General features: G+C 40.5%; 1 protein-coding gene across 1 annotated transcript in view; it reads right to left on the reverse strand.

Annotated features, from left to right (window-relative positions):
- Nucleotides 1-1,526: 1,526 nt before the first annotated feature.
- The window catches only part of kcnd1 (potassium voltage-gated channel, Shal-related subfamily, member 1), a 98,634-nt gene continuing 81,987 nt past the window's right edge, over nucleotides 1,527-18,173 (reverse strand). Inside the window, exons 5-7 of the mRNA XM_083554933.1 lie at nucleotides 5,399-5,494; nucleotides 4,958-5,196; nucleotides 1,527-3,409 (exon numbers count right to left, since the gene is read on the reverse strand). Of these exons, the coding sequence (XP_083411059.1) occupies nucleotides 3,208-3,409; nucleotides 4,958-5,196; nucleotides 5,399-5,494 (537 nt within the window). The 3' untranslated portion in view covers nucleotides 1,527-3,207. The remainder of the gene's footprint in view (nucleotides 3,410-4,957; nucleotides 5,197-5,398; nucleotides 5,495-18,173) is intronic.

Here is an 18,173-nt window from a genome sequence, read left to right on the forward strand (position 1 = left end):
CCACGGATCTGCTGCACAAGCTCAGGCAGCCTGTCATTTCCTTAACGGCTTCAGCATCCTGATGATGTTAGAACATCCTGAGGTTATCAGATTCATTAACAGCGAGCTTTACAGGCATCACCATGGCATCGTCTGAGAGCTCTGCTGAAGAAACCTGTGCATTGAGCAGGAAACACTTAATCACCGCTTGGTTCAATATGTGTCTTTGCAACAGCCAGAGAAAAACAGGTCATGATAATATCCTGCTTCCTTTAAGATACTTAAGTGATAAACATATTAATAAAGAAATAAATAAGAGATTGATTTATTAGACAAATCCTGACCACTTCCACTTAATCCCACAGAAAGTTCGACAAATCTCTTAGCTTTTACACACCATTTGTCCAGTCTTGTAAATTTCAGTTCTTGACAGTTTGACCAGTCCTCCTCAATCTTGGGGAAAGTTTGGACAATCTTGCACAATCCCAAACAAAAATCCATCCACACCCACAGAAAGTGTGATCAGACCTTTCCACCCCAGGAGACCATCTCTACTCATTCCCAGGAACCAATGATGCTCATTTGCACAAAAAGTGTCACAATCTTTCCCAAAGGCCATTTACATTTACAGCATTTGGTAGAACATTCCTACCCATGTCCACAGAAGATCTGATCAAATCCTGCACAATCCAAAAAACAATCCTGCCCACAAAAATATACACCAATGCTATAAATTGGTGGAAGTTGTAGTGTAATGGTTAAGCCATTGGCCTTTGGACCTAAAGGTCATGAGTTCAAATCCCAGCCACACCAAGCTGCAACCCCTGGGCCCCTGATTAAGGCCCCTAACCCCCGCAGCTGCCCATTTGCTTGAATGATATAAATATATAAAGGTATCTGCTAAATACATTTTGGCAGACGCCCTTAGACAGAGCAATTTAAATTTAACAGCTGTGGTTTAAGGGCCTTGCTCAAGGGCCCAGAAGTGACAGCTTGGCAGTGTTGGATCTGAACTCATGACCTTGGTAGCCCTAAGCTCACAACTGGAATCTTATCTAATATAGTTCTGTATGTCTGCAGTGGGAGCTGAACAGCCAACGCTCTGGATTACTGATTGGAAGGTTGTGGGGTTCAAGCCACAGTATTGCTAAGCTGCCACTCTTGGGCCATTGAGCAAGGTCATTAATCTTATCTACTCCGGGGGGCGCTGTATCATTTACATTCATTCATGTGGCCAGAGCGACTTACGATTATCTCATTCATACAACTGAGCAGATGAGGGTTAAGGGCCTTGCTCAAGGGCCCAGCAGTAACAGCTTAGTGGTGGGATTTGAACTCATGACCTTCTGATCAGAAGTCCAACATCTTAACCACAGAACTACCACTTCCCATCATGGCTGACCTTTTGTTCTGAGCCCAGCTTCCTAATGATCTATGCGAAGAAAGAATTTCACTTGTGTCGCGTCCTGAATCCTGGTCCTGATACACACCTCAGCTGTGAGAATGAATCCCCAGACCACACCGTTTGCTAAGTTCTGTTCACTTTATTAGTGGAATAGACTGTACACCTCTGTGCTTTTCAGATCGAACACTTCAGGTCGTCCTCGTACTGCAATCACGTCTATACAGTCTGTATATGCTGAAATGGAGGCAGCCGTCCCAGTCTCAAAATCTTATGGCTCCAAATATAATCAAACAAACAAACAAACAAACAGACAAACAAACGTAAAAACAAAAATCATTCTGGAACACTACCTGTAAACAGAGTCGCGGAGATCATTTCATCACAGTCAAGTGCAAGTAGTTTTATGGAATATTAAACACTTTCTAATAAAATAATGACTTTTATTGCCAGATTCATTGCTGCATGTGACTCATCAGAAAAGTATATTATATGCAGTTAAAATAAAAACATACTGTATTAAAGTGCACATATTAAAGACTGGCAGCACTGACGCCTCACAGTATCTCAAAATCAAATCATAATAATAATCATAATAATCATAATATTAATAATAATAATAATAATAATAATAATAATGCACATAATCAGAAGGTCGACTGAGACGGATTTTGATTCACCCAATAAATGTATTACATTATGCATTAAATTAAAGGAATTGATCACAATGACGGTCCCTTCGTCCACCTCTGGTCTTAACAACATACAGTAAAACACCAACGACAAAAGAGCAATGAATGTAAAAAAAAAAGAACGAAAAAAAAATAATAATTAAGTTGAAAAAAATAAATAAAAATACATACCTATTATGTTATCATGCATATTTGTGATTATGGTACACAAATCTTTTCTCTCATCATCATCACACCCCTCCCCCGCATTTCACCCATGTACGTCTAGACGCCCCGAGATTTGTTTCTTTTTTTTTTTTTTTTTAAAGAACATGCCTGAATTTTTTTTTTTTCCACTTTTCTTTTGCTTTTTTTTTTTGAGTTACTGAGCACATTTGGATCTGTAATATTCTACAAATCTTAACAATATCAGGTAATAAAATAGGACAAAAATGAATAAAAGGTGGGGGGGGGAATTATCATGCAAAAAACAAACAAAAAAAAGAACAAATTAAAAATAGATGTGGGATTGCATTGTAGCTGCTCCATTCTCTGCAATCTACTGCACAATAACATGCATGTTGGAGTAGGGTGGCACGGATGACCTTTTTTTGGTTGGAAGATGCATGTGTGTAGTATGATACAAATTATGATACATATACCTATACTGACCTGCTGAGTATCAACCATAATATCTTTAGGCTATTTTTTCTTTTCTTTTTTGAAAGCATCTATTGCAGGATACAGTATTTGTATATCTTTCTCTCTAAAGATATATAGCAATATAGCTCTGGCTTTATACTTTGAATACTGGCCCTGTGATTGCACACGTTAAATCATCCAGTATTGTTTTCTGCACACACAAAAAAAGGTAATTCCACATTTCATCATCTTTGTCTGTTGCCAAGAAAAGTGACCAATGCAGATCTGTAAAAGCCAACAAACAGTCCTCTGAAAAAAAGGCTGTACTGAACCCTGTGTCGGTTCACGTCTTCACGTTGCTGATTTGTTCTGTAAGAACCTCAGTTTTTGGATGAAGCTGTAGCCAGGTGTTTTTTGGGATGATATTTTGGTGTTAAGTTCAACAGGAAAAGCTTCTTCCTCCTCCCTGTTTGTGCATTGGAGGACAGCTTTTGTGCTTGGAGGTGGATTTTGTTATAAGGACGAGATCTTGACGGTCTCGTGACTGTAGGAGCAGCGGGAGTTGCGCAGGATGCCCGAGATGGCAGGCGACGGAGGCAGGCTTTCGTCAGGCGTGTTAGCCGGAGGAGTAGGGATGCTAATGATGGCTGCCGTGTAGTCTCCCTGCTCACAGTTGAACTTCAGGTCCTCTGTCCTGGCATTAAGGCTCGAGCGACTGTTTGAGAAAGAAAACACAGGAAACACCCTTCAAACACACTAATTTATCAACAATTGATTGGGATTATAAATGACATATATGTAGACATCAGATTGTGGAAACGTGACCTGAAGACAAATGATTTTTGTACATATTTTTTCACATTTCGTCCCCATTCACTGTTATAATAAACTTCACACTTCTGGGAAGACGTTCCATTAGATTTAGGTTTAGAAAAGTTAAATGCAATGCAAATGTCCATAGAGTCTTTAAATGGAAATAATTTTGTGGTGTTTTTTTTTTTTTTTTAGGGTTTTTTTTGAGATAAGCCAAAAAAAAAAATGTCTAAAATCATTGACACTGGAGACTTTTTTCATGTATGTTAAATACCAAACAGGAAATAATGTGAACCTTATTTATTATTCATTCATTCATTCATTTTCTCCCGCTTATCCGTAATTCGGGTCGCGGGGGCAGCAGTCTATGCAGGCCCTTATTCATTAGACATTTGTAAACTTGATCATAATTGTAAAAATAGTTAGGGTATCAGTTCATTTCCCTTTTAAGTTTTATCATGTTGCCTTAAATAATGATTTCTCAGATTTATTTAAATATAAAACCATTTGACGAATCTCAGGTGGTCTTTTCAGCACTACCACTAGAGGGAGACATTGTGTCATGTTGTGGTGCCATATTGTGTTTTGGTTTTGTGAGAATCTCTCAGTGAAGTGAAAAGAAATTCAAGAACAAGGAATGGGTGTAGATTTTTAACTGATTCTAAAATGAGTAATTGTGATTGAAGAAAAAAAAAACAAACAGGCTGATAAGCTATAAATGATCATTTAGACTCAAAAAGCCGAGATACACTATAAGCACAAAAGTGTTTGAACATGAGATTTCCACTAGATGTTGGAGTGTGGAGATTTGTGGAGACCTATTCAGCCATGAGGGTGTTAGTAAAGTCAGGTACTAATGTACTGTAGGTGATCTGAGGAGACCTGGAGTGCAGTCAGTGTGAAAAGTTAATTGCAAAATGTGTTCAAAATGGTTGGAGCTCAACAGCAGGAGATCTTCCATTAGAACCCATGTAAAGCAGATCTTCATGGAGATGGCTTTGTGCACAGGGGTATTGTCATGCTGAAACAGGTTTGGGTCTCCTAGTTCAAGTGAATGGAAGATGTAATGCTTCCAAATCCAAAGACATTCTGTAAATTGTGTGCCTCCAACTTGGTGCATTTGGTCATATAGCATATTCACTATCTATAAAAAAAAAAAAAAAGCAAAAGCTCGATCCTGATTGGTGACTCGCTGCGTGTTTCACCAGTTATGTTTTTATCCTCATAAATAAAAAGAAATGACTGAAATGTAGTTGAGTGAAAAGTCAAATATTTGACTTTGAAATGTAGTGAAGTTACAGTAAAAATCTCCCCGAATGAAAATATTTCAGTAAAATACAGACACGTAAAAAAAAGCTACTTCAGTACAATAACTGCTCATACTGTTTACACCAGCTGGGTGTGGCCTAACCAGCGCAACCTTTATCAGATCGATGATGATGTAACATACCTCTGAGGTCCAGACGGGCTCTTGTGAACATGCAGTGTATCGAGCTCCTGGATGCTGCCGCGGCTCACTGATACGGTAGAGTTGGCCAGGCGGATGGCTCTCCTCTTGGCCCGGCGAGGACAACAAGAAGTCGAGACGCCCTGTTGGCTGGAGATGGATGTGCTCCGGCTGGTGCGGAAACCCACCGACTCAGTCATGCACATCTCACTGTAGGTCAGTTCATCAGTAAACTCATGGTTCTGTGGAACGAAGAAAGGAACATGCTAGATTAATAAATCATACATTTCCATTTTTAAGTCAAACGAAACCGAATTATTCGTCATTAAGATTTATTTCATCAGAAATAAGGATTACTTACTTCAGGGTTGCCAGGTCTACATTTTTCCCCCACTATTAATGTAATATACAAATCAGGCCTCAGAACCTGAAGACAACTCTCACCGTGGTCTTCTCCAGGCAGTGTAACAGATGGTGGTGCTGGTGCTCGAAGGACGACCTGTTCTTCAGACAGAGAGCGCCGCTGTCACCGTCGTGATACTGAATAAAAAAAAAGAGGACAGAACGTTTGAGAATGAGACTCGCGTGGGTAAAGAAGTCGATATCACTACAAACACGGGAGGATTATATCAGAGGAAGAAGGGCAGGATCAATTTCCGCTCATGGTATTTAAAGACAAATGAACTTGATCCTAGATCAGGAGTACAAAAGAACTTTTGGTCATCGAGCTCGGAGCTTTTTAAAGATGACTCCGGCTATTTATAGGCGCCCGAGGATCATTTCCACGATCTCTGCTGTTCGAATTATCTGACCTTTTCTCCAAAAGGCACATTTACTGCCACATGCTGTTGGTTAACTGGTGCTGATACACGACATGGACAAAAGTATTGGGACATTTGACTTTTCCATGCCGTATGTGCTTCTTCGCCAAATTGTTAGAACAGTGAATGAGGATTAAATGTGGAATGGGACGTTCAAAAAGCACGTACCAGTCTTACGGTCAGGTGTCCACAAACTATTATCCATCTGTTGTTTAAATAAACCTTTGGTACATCTCAGGTCATTACAAGTCAAAAATTTACTTTTCGTAAAAAAAAAACACAGTCATTAAGTAAAGAATAAAACACAATTGGGAGGAATTTATTACTGGATAAAGACCAACAGGGTGTTTGTAATGGAGCCCAGTGCAATTTGATTACAGTGTTTAATTTATTGATGGAGGGAATCTTCAGTGTCAGGATTTTGTAGAGGTGAAGCTGTAATAAAAGTTTGCCAACAAGAGAAAGGTGTCAGGACAGAACTCCACCTGGTTTCATTGGCACGTGCCTTCTTTACTGTTTAAACACAGGAACAATAAAGAGCCTTATGAGTCAAAAACAAGTTATAACCATCTCCATACATGATCTCTGAATCTTGATTGTTCGGCTCAGAATGAGATCTGGTTCAACCCAAATTCTTCTATTTAAGAAGCCACACCATTTTGCCCTCATATATATATATATATATATATATCAGAATATTGGACTCCCTTGCTTTGCTCAATTTGTCCACTAGATGTCCCCATTGTTCCCCCTTAAATTGTCCTTCCTCTAATTGTAAAGTTAATGGTTGCCACCTGTGTCCTTTCTGTGTGCATTTATTGCAATGTCCACACTAACACTGTCAGGCTGCAGACGCGGAAGCCGATATAGTCCGATCATTGTCCTTTTATTTCAACAACCGTACAACACAAAAACACTCATAAGCCGTTGAAAACAACAAACAAAGACATCCGCTCGATACGCGTTGTCCGCTATGAGTTCGAATGTCCCAAGCATAATCCATAAAGCCTTCGGCAATGAGTAATCCAAGTCGGAAGTGGAATTCGCATATACAGCCGGCGGTCGAGCAGCCACGCGATTGTCCAGCTTGACAATATACCGACCGACAGCCTGTGACTCAAGAACGTGAGTTTATGTAGTCTGATCTTTCATGAGCCACAGCTGTCGGTAATCTTGGGAAGCAGCGTGACTGCTATCGAGGGGGGCATGGCAGGGTGGATCTCTGACAGCTACAGACGGGGGCGTGGCAGGGTGAATCCCTGACAGCTACAGAGGGGGGCGTGGCAGGGTGAATCCCTGACAAACACGTTTGCATTTAAAAACACATTTTCCTCTCAGTTTTGGTTTTCCATCCACACTGAGACACTGTTTTCACGTCGCAGTGAAGACCGTGAAAACAGAGGCTTTCAAAAACGATGATGATTTTTTTTGTCATTGCTGCGACGCTTTAAAGAGCCGGAAAGTAAATAAAAGGCAGGCGGAAATAACCGGGGGTGGAGGCGTCTTGTGTTTCTGCTCATGTGCGGTACCGGGACATAAACACTTTCAGGCGCTTCAGTGTGGATGAGCAACTTTTGGGAAATGACTTCAAACCAAAGTGTGGAAGCAAAGTTTCAAATGTATCCGGATTGGTGTAGACGTAGCCTTGTTTCCCCATGTCTTCATTTGTTTGCTTGGTTTTTGATGTTAAGTGTTTGTTTCCCTGTGTGTTGAGCGCGGTTTTAGTTACCTGTTGTAAAGTTTCTGCCCATTGTTTGTTTTTGCATTCCTTTTTACATTTTCTATCTTATTTACTTATTTTTTGCTTTTTTGAATTGACCCTGACTGTCATACCCTCAACCCCGGTTCCAATCCTGGACCCTGACCTTAGAGATCACATCCAATCAATTAAATTAGGTCAAGTAGAATTCAAATAGTCACAAAATAGACTTTAATCAGAGTGTACAAACATCTGGAGGAAGATCCAGCGTCCATTTTTTTTTTTTGTAAAATAATTTTCCCAAAACCTTTCCACAAATCTGATTGGTTGTTTTGCCATTATTGGGTCTATAAATGTTAAATAAAGTGTATGATAATTAAATTTTTTTTTGAATACTGCAGCATAAAATGTGAAAGCACTGATAATAGAAAGCAACAGACAAGAAGTATAACGTGATTAATTTATTGTAAATGATAAGAATAGCAGCTCAGACTGTCAGACTGGATCATATCCTCCTACTGTTCATTCAGATTTGATCTTGAGACATAATGCAATACTAATGTACGAATATAGAGCAGGTTTTTTATTTGCCTTTCATTCGTCTGGAATTTTTATTTATTTTTTATTTACAGAAATAGCCTCAGTTTGCAAGACCTTCCGCCCCTGACATTTACAATTATGCTGACTGGATCCCTCGGGTTTCCAAGGGGTCATCTAATGTACACTTCTCAAGCTGATAAAGTATTGGAACAGTCCTTAATATATGAACAGTGATTCCAGGAAAGTAGAAACGGCCAGGGTAAGTGGACGAGGGCACATTAGATAAAAGAAAACAGGGCATCGGAAACTCGGGGGAAGTGCGTGATGTTGGTTGAGAAGGTGAGAAAGTTCTGGGGCGCAGACAGCGTTCACATTCATTCCTGTTCAATAGGGTTGGAGATTAGATCTTCCACTCCAACCCATGTGAAGCAGATGTTCATGGAGCTGGATTTGTGCACAGGGATATTGTCATGCTGGAACAAGTTTGGTTCTCCGAGTTTAGGTGAAGGGAAAATTTCATGCTCCTGCATCAGAAGGCGTCCTGTACATTTGCTTTTTCAATTTTGTGCAAACAGTTTAAAGTAGAGCCGCATATGGATGGAAAAGTTGTGTGTGTGTGTCCATACCGTGTATTTCTATAGATCATCAGCATCCAATTTTAGAGCCTAATTAGAGGACTGTAAGCGATTTTGCCACTCTAATGAACGTAATTACTTTTGGTAATAAGCATAATTTCAGTGTTATTTACTACAAATTGCACCTCTGAAGCCTTTAATGCCTTTGCAGCTCTCAGTACACAAGAGTGAATCATCTCGCTGCCAGGAATCTCCACTGGGTATTTACCATCAGTGGTCTTTCTGCTTTTACAGTCTGCTGATGGTAATATCAGATACAGAGGGGATAATCCTAGCTGTGTGTTACACACACGTCCTAGACAATCGTGTGCCTCAAACATTTTGGTAAGAGTTCACCGAAGAACAACATACGGGTGGAAATTTGAAGTATGAGGACCTTGTTTAAGGGTCCAGCAGCGTCACCTTAGTGGCGGTGGGATTTCAGAAGAGCTCACAACCTTTTGGCCAGAACATCTTCATCACTAAACTTGCCAGACAAAAAAAGTTAAGGATTCCAATGATCAAAATTTTTATTTCTTCCCTTTAAACAAAAACAAAAAAAAACCTGCACCGAAATTGGAAATGTAATTTTCTTTTTGCCTTTTAAAGTCTGTAGATGCACATCTGCATAATATTAACTACAACTGAACAGGCGACTGTTTGCTGCAAAACCAGAAGAGCTCTTGCATTGAAAATACAAACCTAATGACCTAATGTATTCATAAGAAGTTTTCTACTCAGAAAGCATAACCTCTCCTGAGCATCTGCACCACTTTCTGATAAACCGGCCTCATAAATAACCGTACATGTTTACACTAACCGGCAGAGATCCTGACAATTTCCCATCATCGAGGTTTGAGAATCGCTGTACAGAGAGAGGAGTGTATAAAGGGCATGGGCAGGAATGGAATAAAAACAGCTTGTTCAGGTTTAGAAATAGCACAGCATTGATTATAAAAGAGTTATAAACTGTAAAATAAACACGCATGCATACATTCATATACACCTCCACCCAGGCACTGCGAACTCTGAATCATCACCATCACCCGCATTGTATTTATATTAGTGTGCCTTTATTTTTCCTACTTATTCAACAACAACACAAATTCACTTTTTACTTCTACTGCACTTTTAGTACATTTTAGTTTGTTTGTTGTTCTTGTTCTCTCTATGTTTTTTTTTTCTTCTACAGTATGTGTTTTCTCCATAATTTTTCATTTCTACTATAGATTTATATTCTTTCGTTATTTTTTTTTTCTGGTCTCATCTTTTTCCTTCTCCTACCATCTCAGTCACAAACTGATCAACCTCCATCCATCCAGAATGAGATACAAGATCATTTGATGGTATGGAAGTGCATTAATGTCTATACAATGGGCAGCTTTCACATCTGGAAAGGCTGTCTGTCTGTCTGTCTGTCTGTCTGTCTGTCTGTCTGTCTGTCTGTCTGTCTGTCTGTCTGTCTGTCTGTCTATCTATACAGGTTACATGCACATATACACATTGGTGAATTTCCCATTAAGCCGCTGTTATTCCACCTGTATGACTTCAATCTGAGACTTACCCCTGGGGTGGACTGTTTACTCAAGAATGTATTTCTCTGCTAATGCCACTCACAACTACACAACAACACAACAACACAGGCACCGAGAAAACAATTCAGCACTACTGCAACTGTTACAAGGAATAGAGGAAATAAAGGAAATCGGGACCCTGGATTACATATTGCTTTTCAAATGTTAATTACTTAAAGGAAAGAAAATGAAATAAAGGGGCGTGGTTCAGTGGAAAACCATAAACCTTTAGTCAAGTCAAGTCAAGTCAAGTTTATTTGTATAGCGCTTTTCACAACAGACATTGTCTCAAAGCAGCTTTACAGAAAACAACAGTGAAGGTGAATGGTGTGCGTTTGTCCCTGATGAGCAGCCGTGGCGACAGTGGCAAGGAAAAACTCCCTTAGATGATATGAGGAAGAAACCTTGAGAGGAACCAGACTCAAAGGGGAACCCATCCTCATATGGGTGACTAAACTTTAGGTTCTAAAAGAGAGAAAGACACATGCTAGTGATATTGAGTACAGTGAAGTCCAGTTGTATTTGAGCGTACTTAGATTTACATATTATTTTTTGCAGTTGCTTTGGATCGTTTCTCAGTTAAAAAATTTAATTCTCAAAACTACTTGTTTAACCGCCACATCGTGTCATAATTTTTTTTTTCTTGTTGCTTTGATCAAATAGCGAACGCTTCTGTACATTAATTGAATCGACAAAATATATTCTACTGGTTTCACCTGAACAGTTTTAACCCCCAAAACATCTCAGCATCACTTCATTGTGTACGTCATTGAATGTAAAATGATTAAACCAGTTGTCAGATTCTGACGTCTTAAATTTCTATTAAACTTTTATTGTGTAAATGTGTTGAATTGATGAATTGTGCAGATGAATCCTGAATGTCACTAATGAAGGCGAGTGAACGGATTTAACCAATAATCAACCAGTCACTAAAACAGGTCGAAGGTGAATCGCTTGAACCTGTAATTGGAGAGTGAAAACACAGAATTATAATTTCTGAAATTGGTAAACAACCAAGAAACGAACAAACTCTTGTACAGTACAGTAAAAGTATGAAGGAAGTGAAGAAGAAATTCAGCCTCATGCATTTTTTAATCTCTGTGAACCGTAGTTTATATCAGGAGATTCTGAAATTGTGCAGCATCATATTGACAACATGACTAAATATTTTGACTTTCTTGTTTCTTGTTTGTGAAAAATGACAAAAGGACTCATTTTTCTGATGGGCATGAGATGTTCATTGACACAAATACTTGAGACGAATGAAGGATTTGGAGAAAAGTTTGGGTTTTTGCTAGAAATTAAATGTATTGTGCTGTTTGTACAAATTGTTTTGAAAAAATGCACTTCCTGGTTTGCAAATATCAAGGATAATTCGAGAAAACGCTCCAAAGCAACTGAGAAAAACTGTCAACTAAAACATCTCAAAACTTGGCCCTGAGGCTACACTGGGCACTCACACCATCCAGATCCAGATTTTGGCCTGAACACCTTTGGGATGAATTGGAATGCTGACAGTACCTGACTTTACTAACACCCTCATAATGATGAATGAGCACAAATCTCACCAAGCACATGCCGAAATCTAGTGGAACATCTTCCCAGAAGAGTGGAGGTCATCCAAAAACATCAAAAACAGATTGAGAGTAAATGTGGATTGGGATGTTCAAAAAACTAATCTTTTGGCCATTATTTAGTATTATTCAGTAGTTTTCAGCTACACAACGCAATTCTTCAACTAGAAATTGCTGAGCATTAAAAACCGTTCCTATTCATTGTTTGATGAAACATTAATTGAAGCTCTTGATCCCGTATCTGCTGCTGCCACATGATTACCAGATTGAATAATTGCATGAATAACAGGTGTGCATGGGTTGATATTAATATGGTTGTAGTTATGATGCATATATCCAAATCATTCTACCCTCTATCTCATTTCTGTGATCCAACCCTATTAAATATATTACTAACCACACCAGACCCTGGGGTTCATTTGTATTCTGCATCTATATTATAGCAGGTTTTTAAGCTTGAAAGACCTTGAAGAACCTTGAAGGTAATTTGCTTTGAAAGGATTAGTTAAGTATTTTATTTCATTTTTGTCCAGTTCATCCAAAACCACAACATCGTATTGAAAGGCATCCTTTCTTTAGATTACAGTAAAGATGTTTCATCCAGCTTCCTCTTTGGCTGCTCACATTAGGGGTCACCACAGCGGATCATCCTTCTCCATACCCCCCAGTCCTCTACATCTGCCTCTTTCAAACCAACTACCTGCATGTCTTCCCTCACCACATCCATAAACCAGTAAAGATATTTCATTTAGCTGCTGAAATAGATCAGAGGATGGATGACATTGTGGCTTTTGCAGTATCTTCATGTCCCTGGATAGTTTGTATCCAATATTATTAACTCTGTCTTTACAATTATCAATGGCTCTCCAGCCCACCTCATCCTGCTGCTCTCAAATCCTCACCCCACGCAATTTCTACAGGACCTGCTAATAAGTTTGGCTAATTACACCCACTCGGTGCATGGACACAGCTGGGGACAAGGCTAAAGATCTAGGCTAGTGTGTTAGTCACCATACCAGATGGATCACCATGTTCCCAGTTTGACGTATTCTTAGACAAGCCCTTTCTCTTTGATATTATAATCTCAGCTCAGTATGATGAATACTTTGGGAGCTACAAAGATTCTTTAAACTGTGCTGTCCAAAATCTGGTCGCAAGGTCAAACATTAATGACCCATATCAGACGCTAACAAGCCCATGGCTTCTCTTGTGCATTCTCTGGGTACACATACAAATTCATTTACATGATATTAGTTAGTCCCTTGTAAACTATTAGGAAAAAAGGTTCATTCCGTAACTGTAAATGTTCTTCGATATGTTCCTCTGGGGGGAAACCTTCCAGCTGCAGGGTTTCCTATTCACAAAAAAAATCACTTTACACAAATAACCATCAGAAAGAATTTAAAAAAGATGTTTTTTCCTTCTCTGCTTCTCATTTCCAGAAGAAATATTTTGATATTATTCATTAAATAATTTATCCATTCATTTTCTTTCATCCTATCCAGGGTCGAGGTAGAACAGCCGTAGCTGAACTCAAAGAGGAACCAACTGAACCCTTAATTTATGGTTCTATAAAATGGTCTAAATCAAAAGGCTCTGAAGTTATCTCAACCCACCTCAAGGCTTTACTGATTATTTCACTTGGTTAAAATTGTGTTGATCAGTCAAAAGCTTCCCTCAGAAATTATGTGCTGGCAATAAACTGAAGAAGTGTGACAATATAAGGAAACAGGCAGTAAAGTTTTTTTTCTTTGGTTAATTGGAAATGCAGAACTTCAGGAAAACAGTCATCGTTCCTTTTACAAGGTGCTATAGTTTCAGCGATTACTGCACATGTGTGAGATACGCTTGTGAGAGCACATAACGATTGTGTTTCATCAAAGTTTGGCCTCATGAATCCCTACAAAACAATAATACACTGCAGGGCTTTGTTTCCATCACATAAAACACCTGGGGCCTCATGCTAACATTTCCACTCATTAGCCAGACTGACCAAAAAGCCTCCAAATGTCAGATCTTTATCAGGCTCATAGTGCTGTCTCGAATTGTCTCTGAATCTCTGAATACACTTTCCAGACTTGCTAAAGTATAAGATACTGACTTAAGTGGGTAAAATTTACTCTGAAATGTAAAAATTCGAAACTGTTTCACATAATGGCGGCTGTATTGGCAAGATTTAGTGATTGACAGGCAGACTTATGATGTAAAACTAATGGGACTTCTGAGTTGTCCACCCATATTTGCTTCTTTCCCAAACTAGTAGCAAGTTGGATGTATACATTTGCATTGCTTGTCTTTAGATGCAGCAGCATGAACATTTTTCTTTTCCTGTTTCAGAACAAATCCAGCTCCATAAAAATCTGCTTTATATGAGTTAGAGTGGAAGATCTCCTGCTGTAGAGCTCTAAAACCTATAAAACATGAATGAATGTAAACACTGACTGCAACCCAGGCCCCCTCACCTCAACCCCAATAGTGCCTGACTTTACTAACAGTCTTGTAGCCGAATGAATCTCTACAATAGAGGTGGCCAACCAGTCAGAGACCGAGAGCCACATTTTTTACTGTGTTACCGCAAAGAGTCACATCATACACATGGGCACACATGAACATCACCCATCCCTTCCTCTTACACACACACACAAACACACACACACACACACACACACACACACACACACACACACACACACACACACACACACACACCTCTGCTCAGCCAGATTTATTGTAAATGTCACACACCAACATAATGACAGAAATTGACTCCTACAGTTCTAAGACCACAGGACAGTCATTTTCAACAATGAACATTGTGTGCACTGCCTCACACACACAAACTCTTAGTTTAACCAAGTCTACAAACAAAAATATAATAATTTACTATAGCGTTTATCTTTTACTATGCATGGTACTTAGTGGGACTTTTGGCATCCTTCCCCTGAACAATCCCCTTCAAATCTGCCTCATATTCCGTTGTTGCCTCTCGAAGCAATTCTTTCACATGGGGGTCAGTCAGAACAGATCGATGCTTTGATTTCAAATGCTTCAGGGTAGAAAACACAGACTTTGTGTGTGTTTTTTATATGTTCACTTCGCTTGAGTTCAATACGGTATTTTCTTCAAACGCGCATGTGCGTGAGATGAATATACCGCAGGGGTGGGCAATTAATTTTTACAAGGGGCCACATGAGAAACCTGAATTGTGTCAGAGGGCCACACCAACGATAATATTTTACGGATGCACCGAAATGAAAATTCAATTCAAAAGTCAATGAAATCCATAATTTTTTGTGAAATGCCTTTTGCCTTGGCACCATCACTGGAAAACTTTCCTGCCTTTTCCAAAACGTCCATCTACAGACGGAGTGCGCATGATCAGATTGAAAACTTTTCTGCGCCGCGTTCTTCTCATATTTAGAAGGCAGTCGGGATGTTTGGATTTCAGGTGATAAATTAAACCCGACTTGGAGAAACTCTTTGCAGATACACCCCCCTCTTGAAATTTCAGCATTGCATGTTTTGCAAATTGCTATCCGCACACCGCAGACATGTTGGCTCTTATTCAGATAACCGTGTTCTGCTGCGCTTTTTTATTGAGTCATTACAATTGTGTTTCGTCTGATATACCGCAAAGATCCCCAGTAGGGGCAAGCTCATTTAAGTCTTAAAATACCGTATTGAACTCAAGCGAAGCGAACACGCACATTAAAAAAACAAACAAACACAAACTTTGATATGAACGTAAGAGCCGCATGAAACCAGCCAAAGAGCCGCATGCGGCTCGCGAGCCGCGGGCTGGCCACCCCTGCTCTACAAAATCTCCACGAAATTTAGTGAAAGATCTTTCCAGAAGATGCACACTCCAAATCATGTGTATAATCAGTCCAATGGAAACCTGGAGACATTCCCTTTCAGGAACTTGAGCTGTGTCTGAACGCTTTGGGAACAAGTGTTCAATCAAGCCAGACTGACCAGTCCCTGCCTAGTGTGGACAGGCACAGCTAGGCCGAGGGGCCAGGAGTCGCACTGAGGTTGAGGCTATATAACCTGACAAAGGTCAGCAGAGTGGACCAGCCCACTGCGTTGCAGATGTCCTGGAAGAAAACTCCAGATGACAAGGCCTTGGAGGCTGCCACACTTCGAGTGGAGTTCCTCATGGAGGGAGCTCTGGATTAAAGAATGGTTTCTACCACCAGCATCTCAAGGCAATTTATGTGCCACTTTAGATAGGACCTTTTCCAGAGACCTCCAGTGGAGTGCCCACCCATGACCGCTCCCCACAACGTGAGGGACGCATCTGTCATAAGCATTTTGCGACAGCAGGGAACTTCCAGCACAGGGCCCTTAGTCGAGAACCTGGTATCTCTCCACATATCTAAGGCATGTAGGGCTCGCTGCGATACCTTGATTGAAAACCACCTGGGTCTTGAGCCACAACTGAAGGGGTCTCATTTGCAGGAGGCCAAGTTGAACCACGTTCATAAGACCCAGCAGTCTCAGAAACTGCTTTACAGTGAGTGACTGGCCTTTCCTCACTCCCCTGATGGCTGCGAGAATGGACTCGACACGAGCCGGGGACAGATATGCCCACATAAGAGTCGAATCCCATATTGTATCCCTCTGTGATGGAGAAAGCACACTCATTTTAATTTTCATCTGCCTTAACCCCAGTTTCTTCATGTGGGCAAGAATGACATTTTATTGCCGGACTGCCAGTTGTTCTGATTAAACTAATATTAACCAATCTCCAATTTAATTTAGAATGCGGATGACCCGAAACCTCAGCTTGACCAGCGCCACATTTATACACTTTGTGAAGGTGCGGGGTGAGAGGGCAAGACCAAACAGAAGGACCCAATACTGGTAAGCTTCAGCCCTGAAAGCAAATCTCATGAACTTCCTGTGAGCTGGAAGGATGGATACATGAAAGTTTCTTCTTCTTCTTCTTCTTCTTCAGAACTGATTTGGGACAGGACCTGCTTGAGGGTCAGTGTTTTGAACCTGAGTCTCAAGAGTAAGCGGTTTAGTTGACGCAGGTCCAGTATAGGATGCAACCCACTGACCTTTTTCGGAACTATGAAGTCCCGGCTGTAGAACCCGATCTCTCTGTCTGATGGAGGGATCACTTTGATGGCCACCTGTTTTAGGAGAGTGTTTACTACCTGTCTCGTGACCAGAGACTGCTTGGGCCCCACCCCAATACTAAATCATACTGCTTCTGTCTACAGCGTGCAGAACCCACCGGGACACGTCTGGCAGAGCCTGCCAGGCTGCCAGATAGTCTCTTGCCCGCCCCTCCACAGCCCCCTCTGGGAGTTGGATCGTTATTCATGCCACACTCGGTGCTTCAAGGCACGGCCAGCTCCAGCGATCACCCTCCTTGCTCTCCACCCGGCACCATAGTGGACATGGGGGGGTTCGTCGCCTTTTAGGAGGCCCCTTGAGCTGTTCCAGGGCGTTGGGACTGAAGGGGCAGGAGGAGATGCTGCACGTTCCATTGGACTGATTATAAACGTGATTCAGAGTGTAGGCAATGACAAGGCATTTCCCAAAACGTTCTGACACAGTTTGAGTTCCTTAAGGGGAACTAAATGTGGAATGAGATGTTCATAAATTACATTTGAAACTTTAGCAAAGCAAGTAAACGTGTGATAAACCTGACCATAGTTCAGCAATTTCTCCACCTCACTTCTCCCTCCACTTCAACACCAAAAAAAATTATACAATTATGACTTCAAGGGATTGATGGGGGTCACATTTAGAAAATTAACACTTCTTCCACGATGGATCAGCCGTCTCCAAATGCCTCTTTCAAACCAACCACCTGCATGTCTTCCCTTACCACATCCATAAACCTTCTTCTGGGTCTATATTGCCTCATTTCTGACCTCATTTCCAAAACATCCTACATGATCAGTCATTCTAATAAATTCATCTCTACTCTTGTCCATCCTCATCACTCCACAGCATCGGCCACCTAAAGCTCCGCCTCCTGTCTTTTTTTCAATGTCTCTAAACTATACAACATACCAAGTCTCACCACCGTCTTACAAACATTCCCATTTACGCTTGAAGATAACCTTCTATCCCAAATCCCACCTGCTATCAATCTTCTCTCCATTATTTAATGGATTATGAAGTGTTCTACCATCTACCAGTACAATTCCCAAATTGTACATCCAGGAAGTTAAGAAGATTAAAAACAACAATTAACTTGTCAGTCTATTCAAGGTTCTGTTTTTTTAATTCTGCACCCTTAAGGAAAATACCAGGGGACATTACAACCAAGGGGAATGTAAACATAGTCATTCCGGTTTTATCCTTCAGTTTACCCGCTTCCAGTTCTTGCATTTAGAGCAATAAACATGAAGGAGTCTCATCTCTATGAGCCTTT

Source organism: Silurus aristotelis (genome assembly GCF_946808225.1).
Source record: "Silurus aristotelis genome assembly, chromosome: 11".
Classification (NCBI taxonomy): Eukaryota; Metazoa; Chordata; class Actinopteri; order Siluriformes; family Siluridae; genus Silurus; species Silurus aristotelis.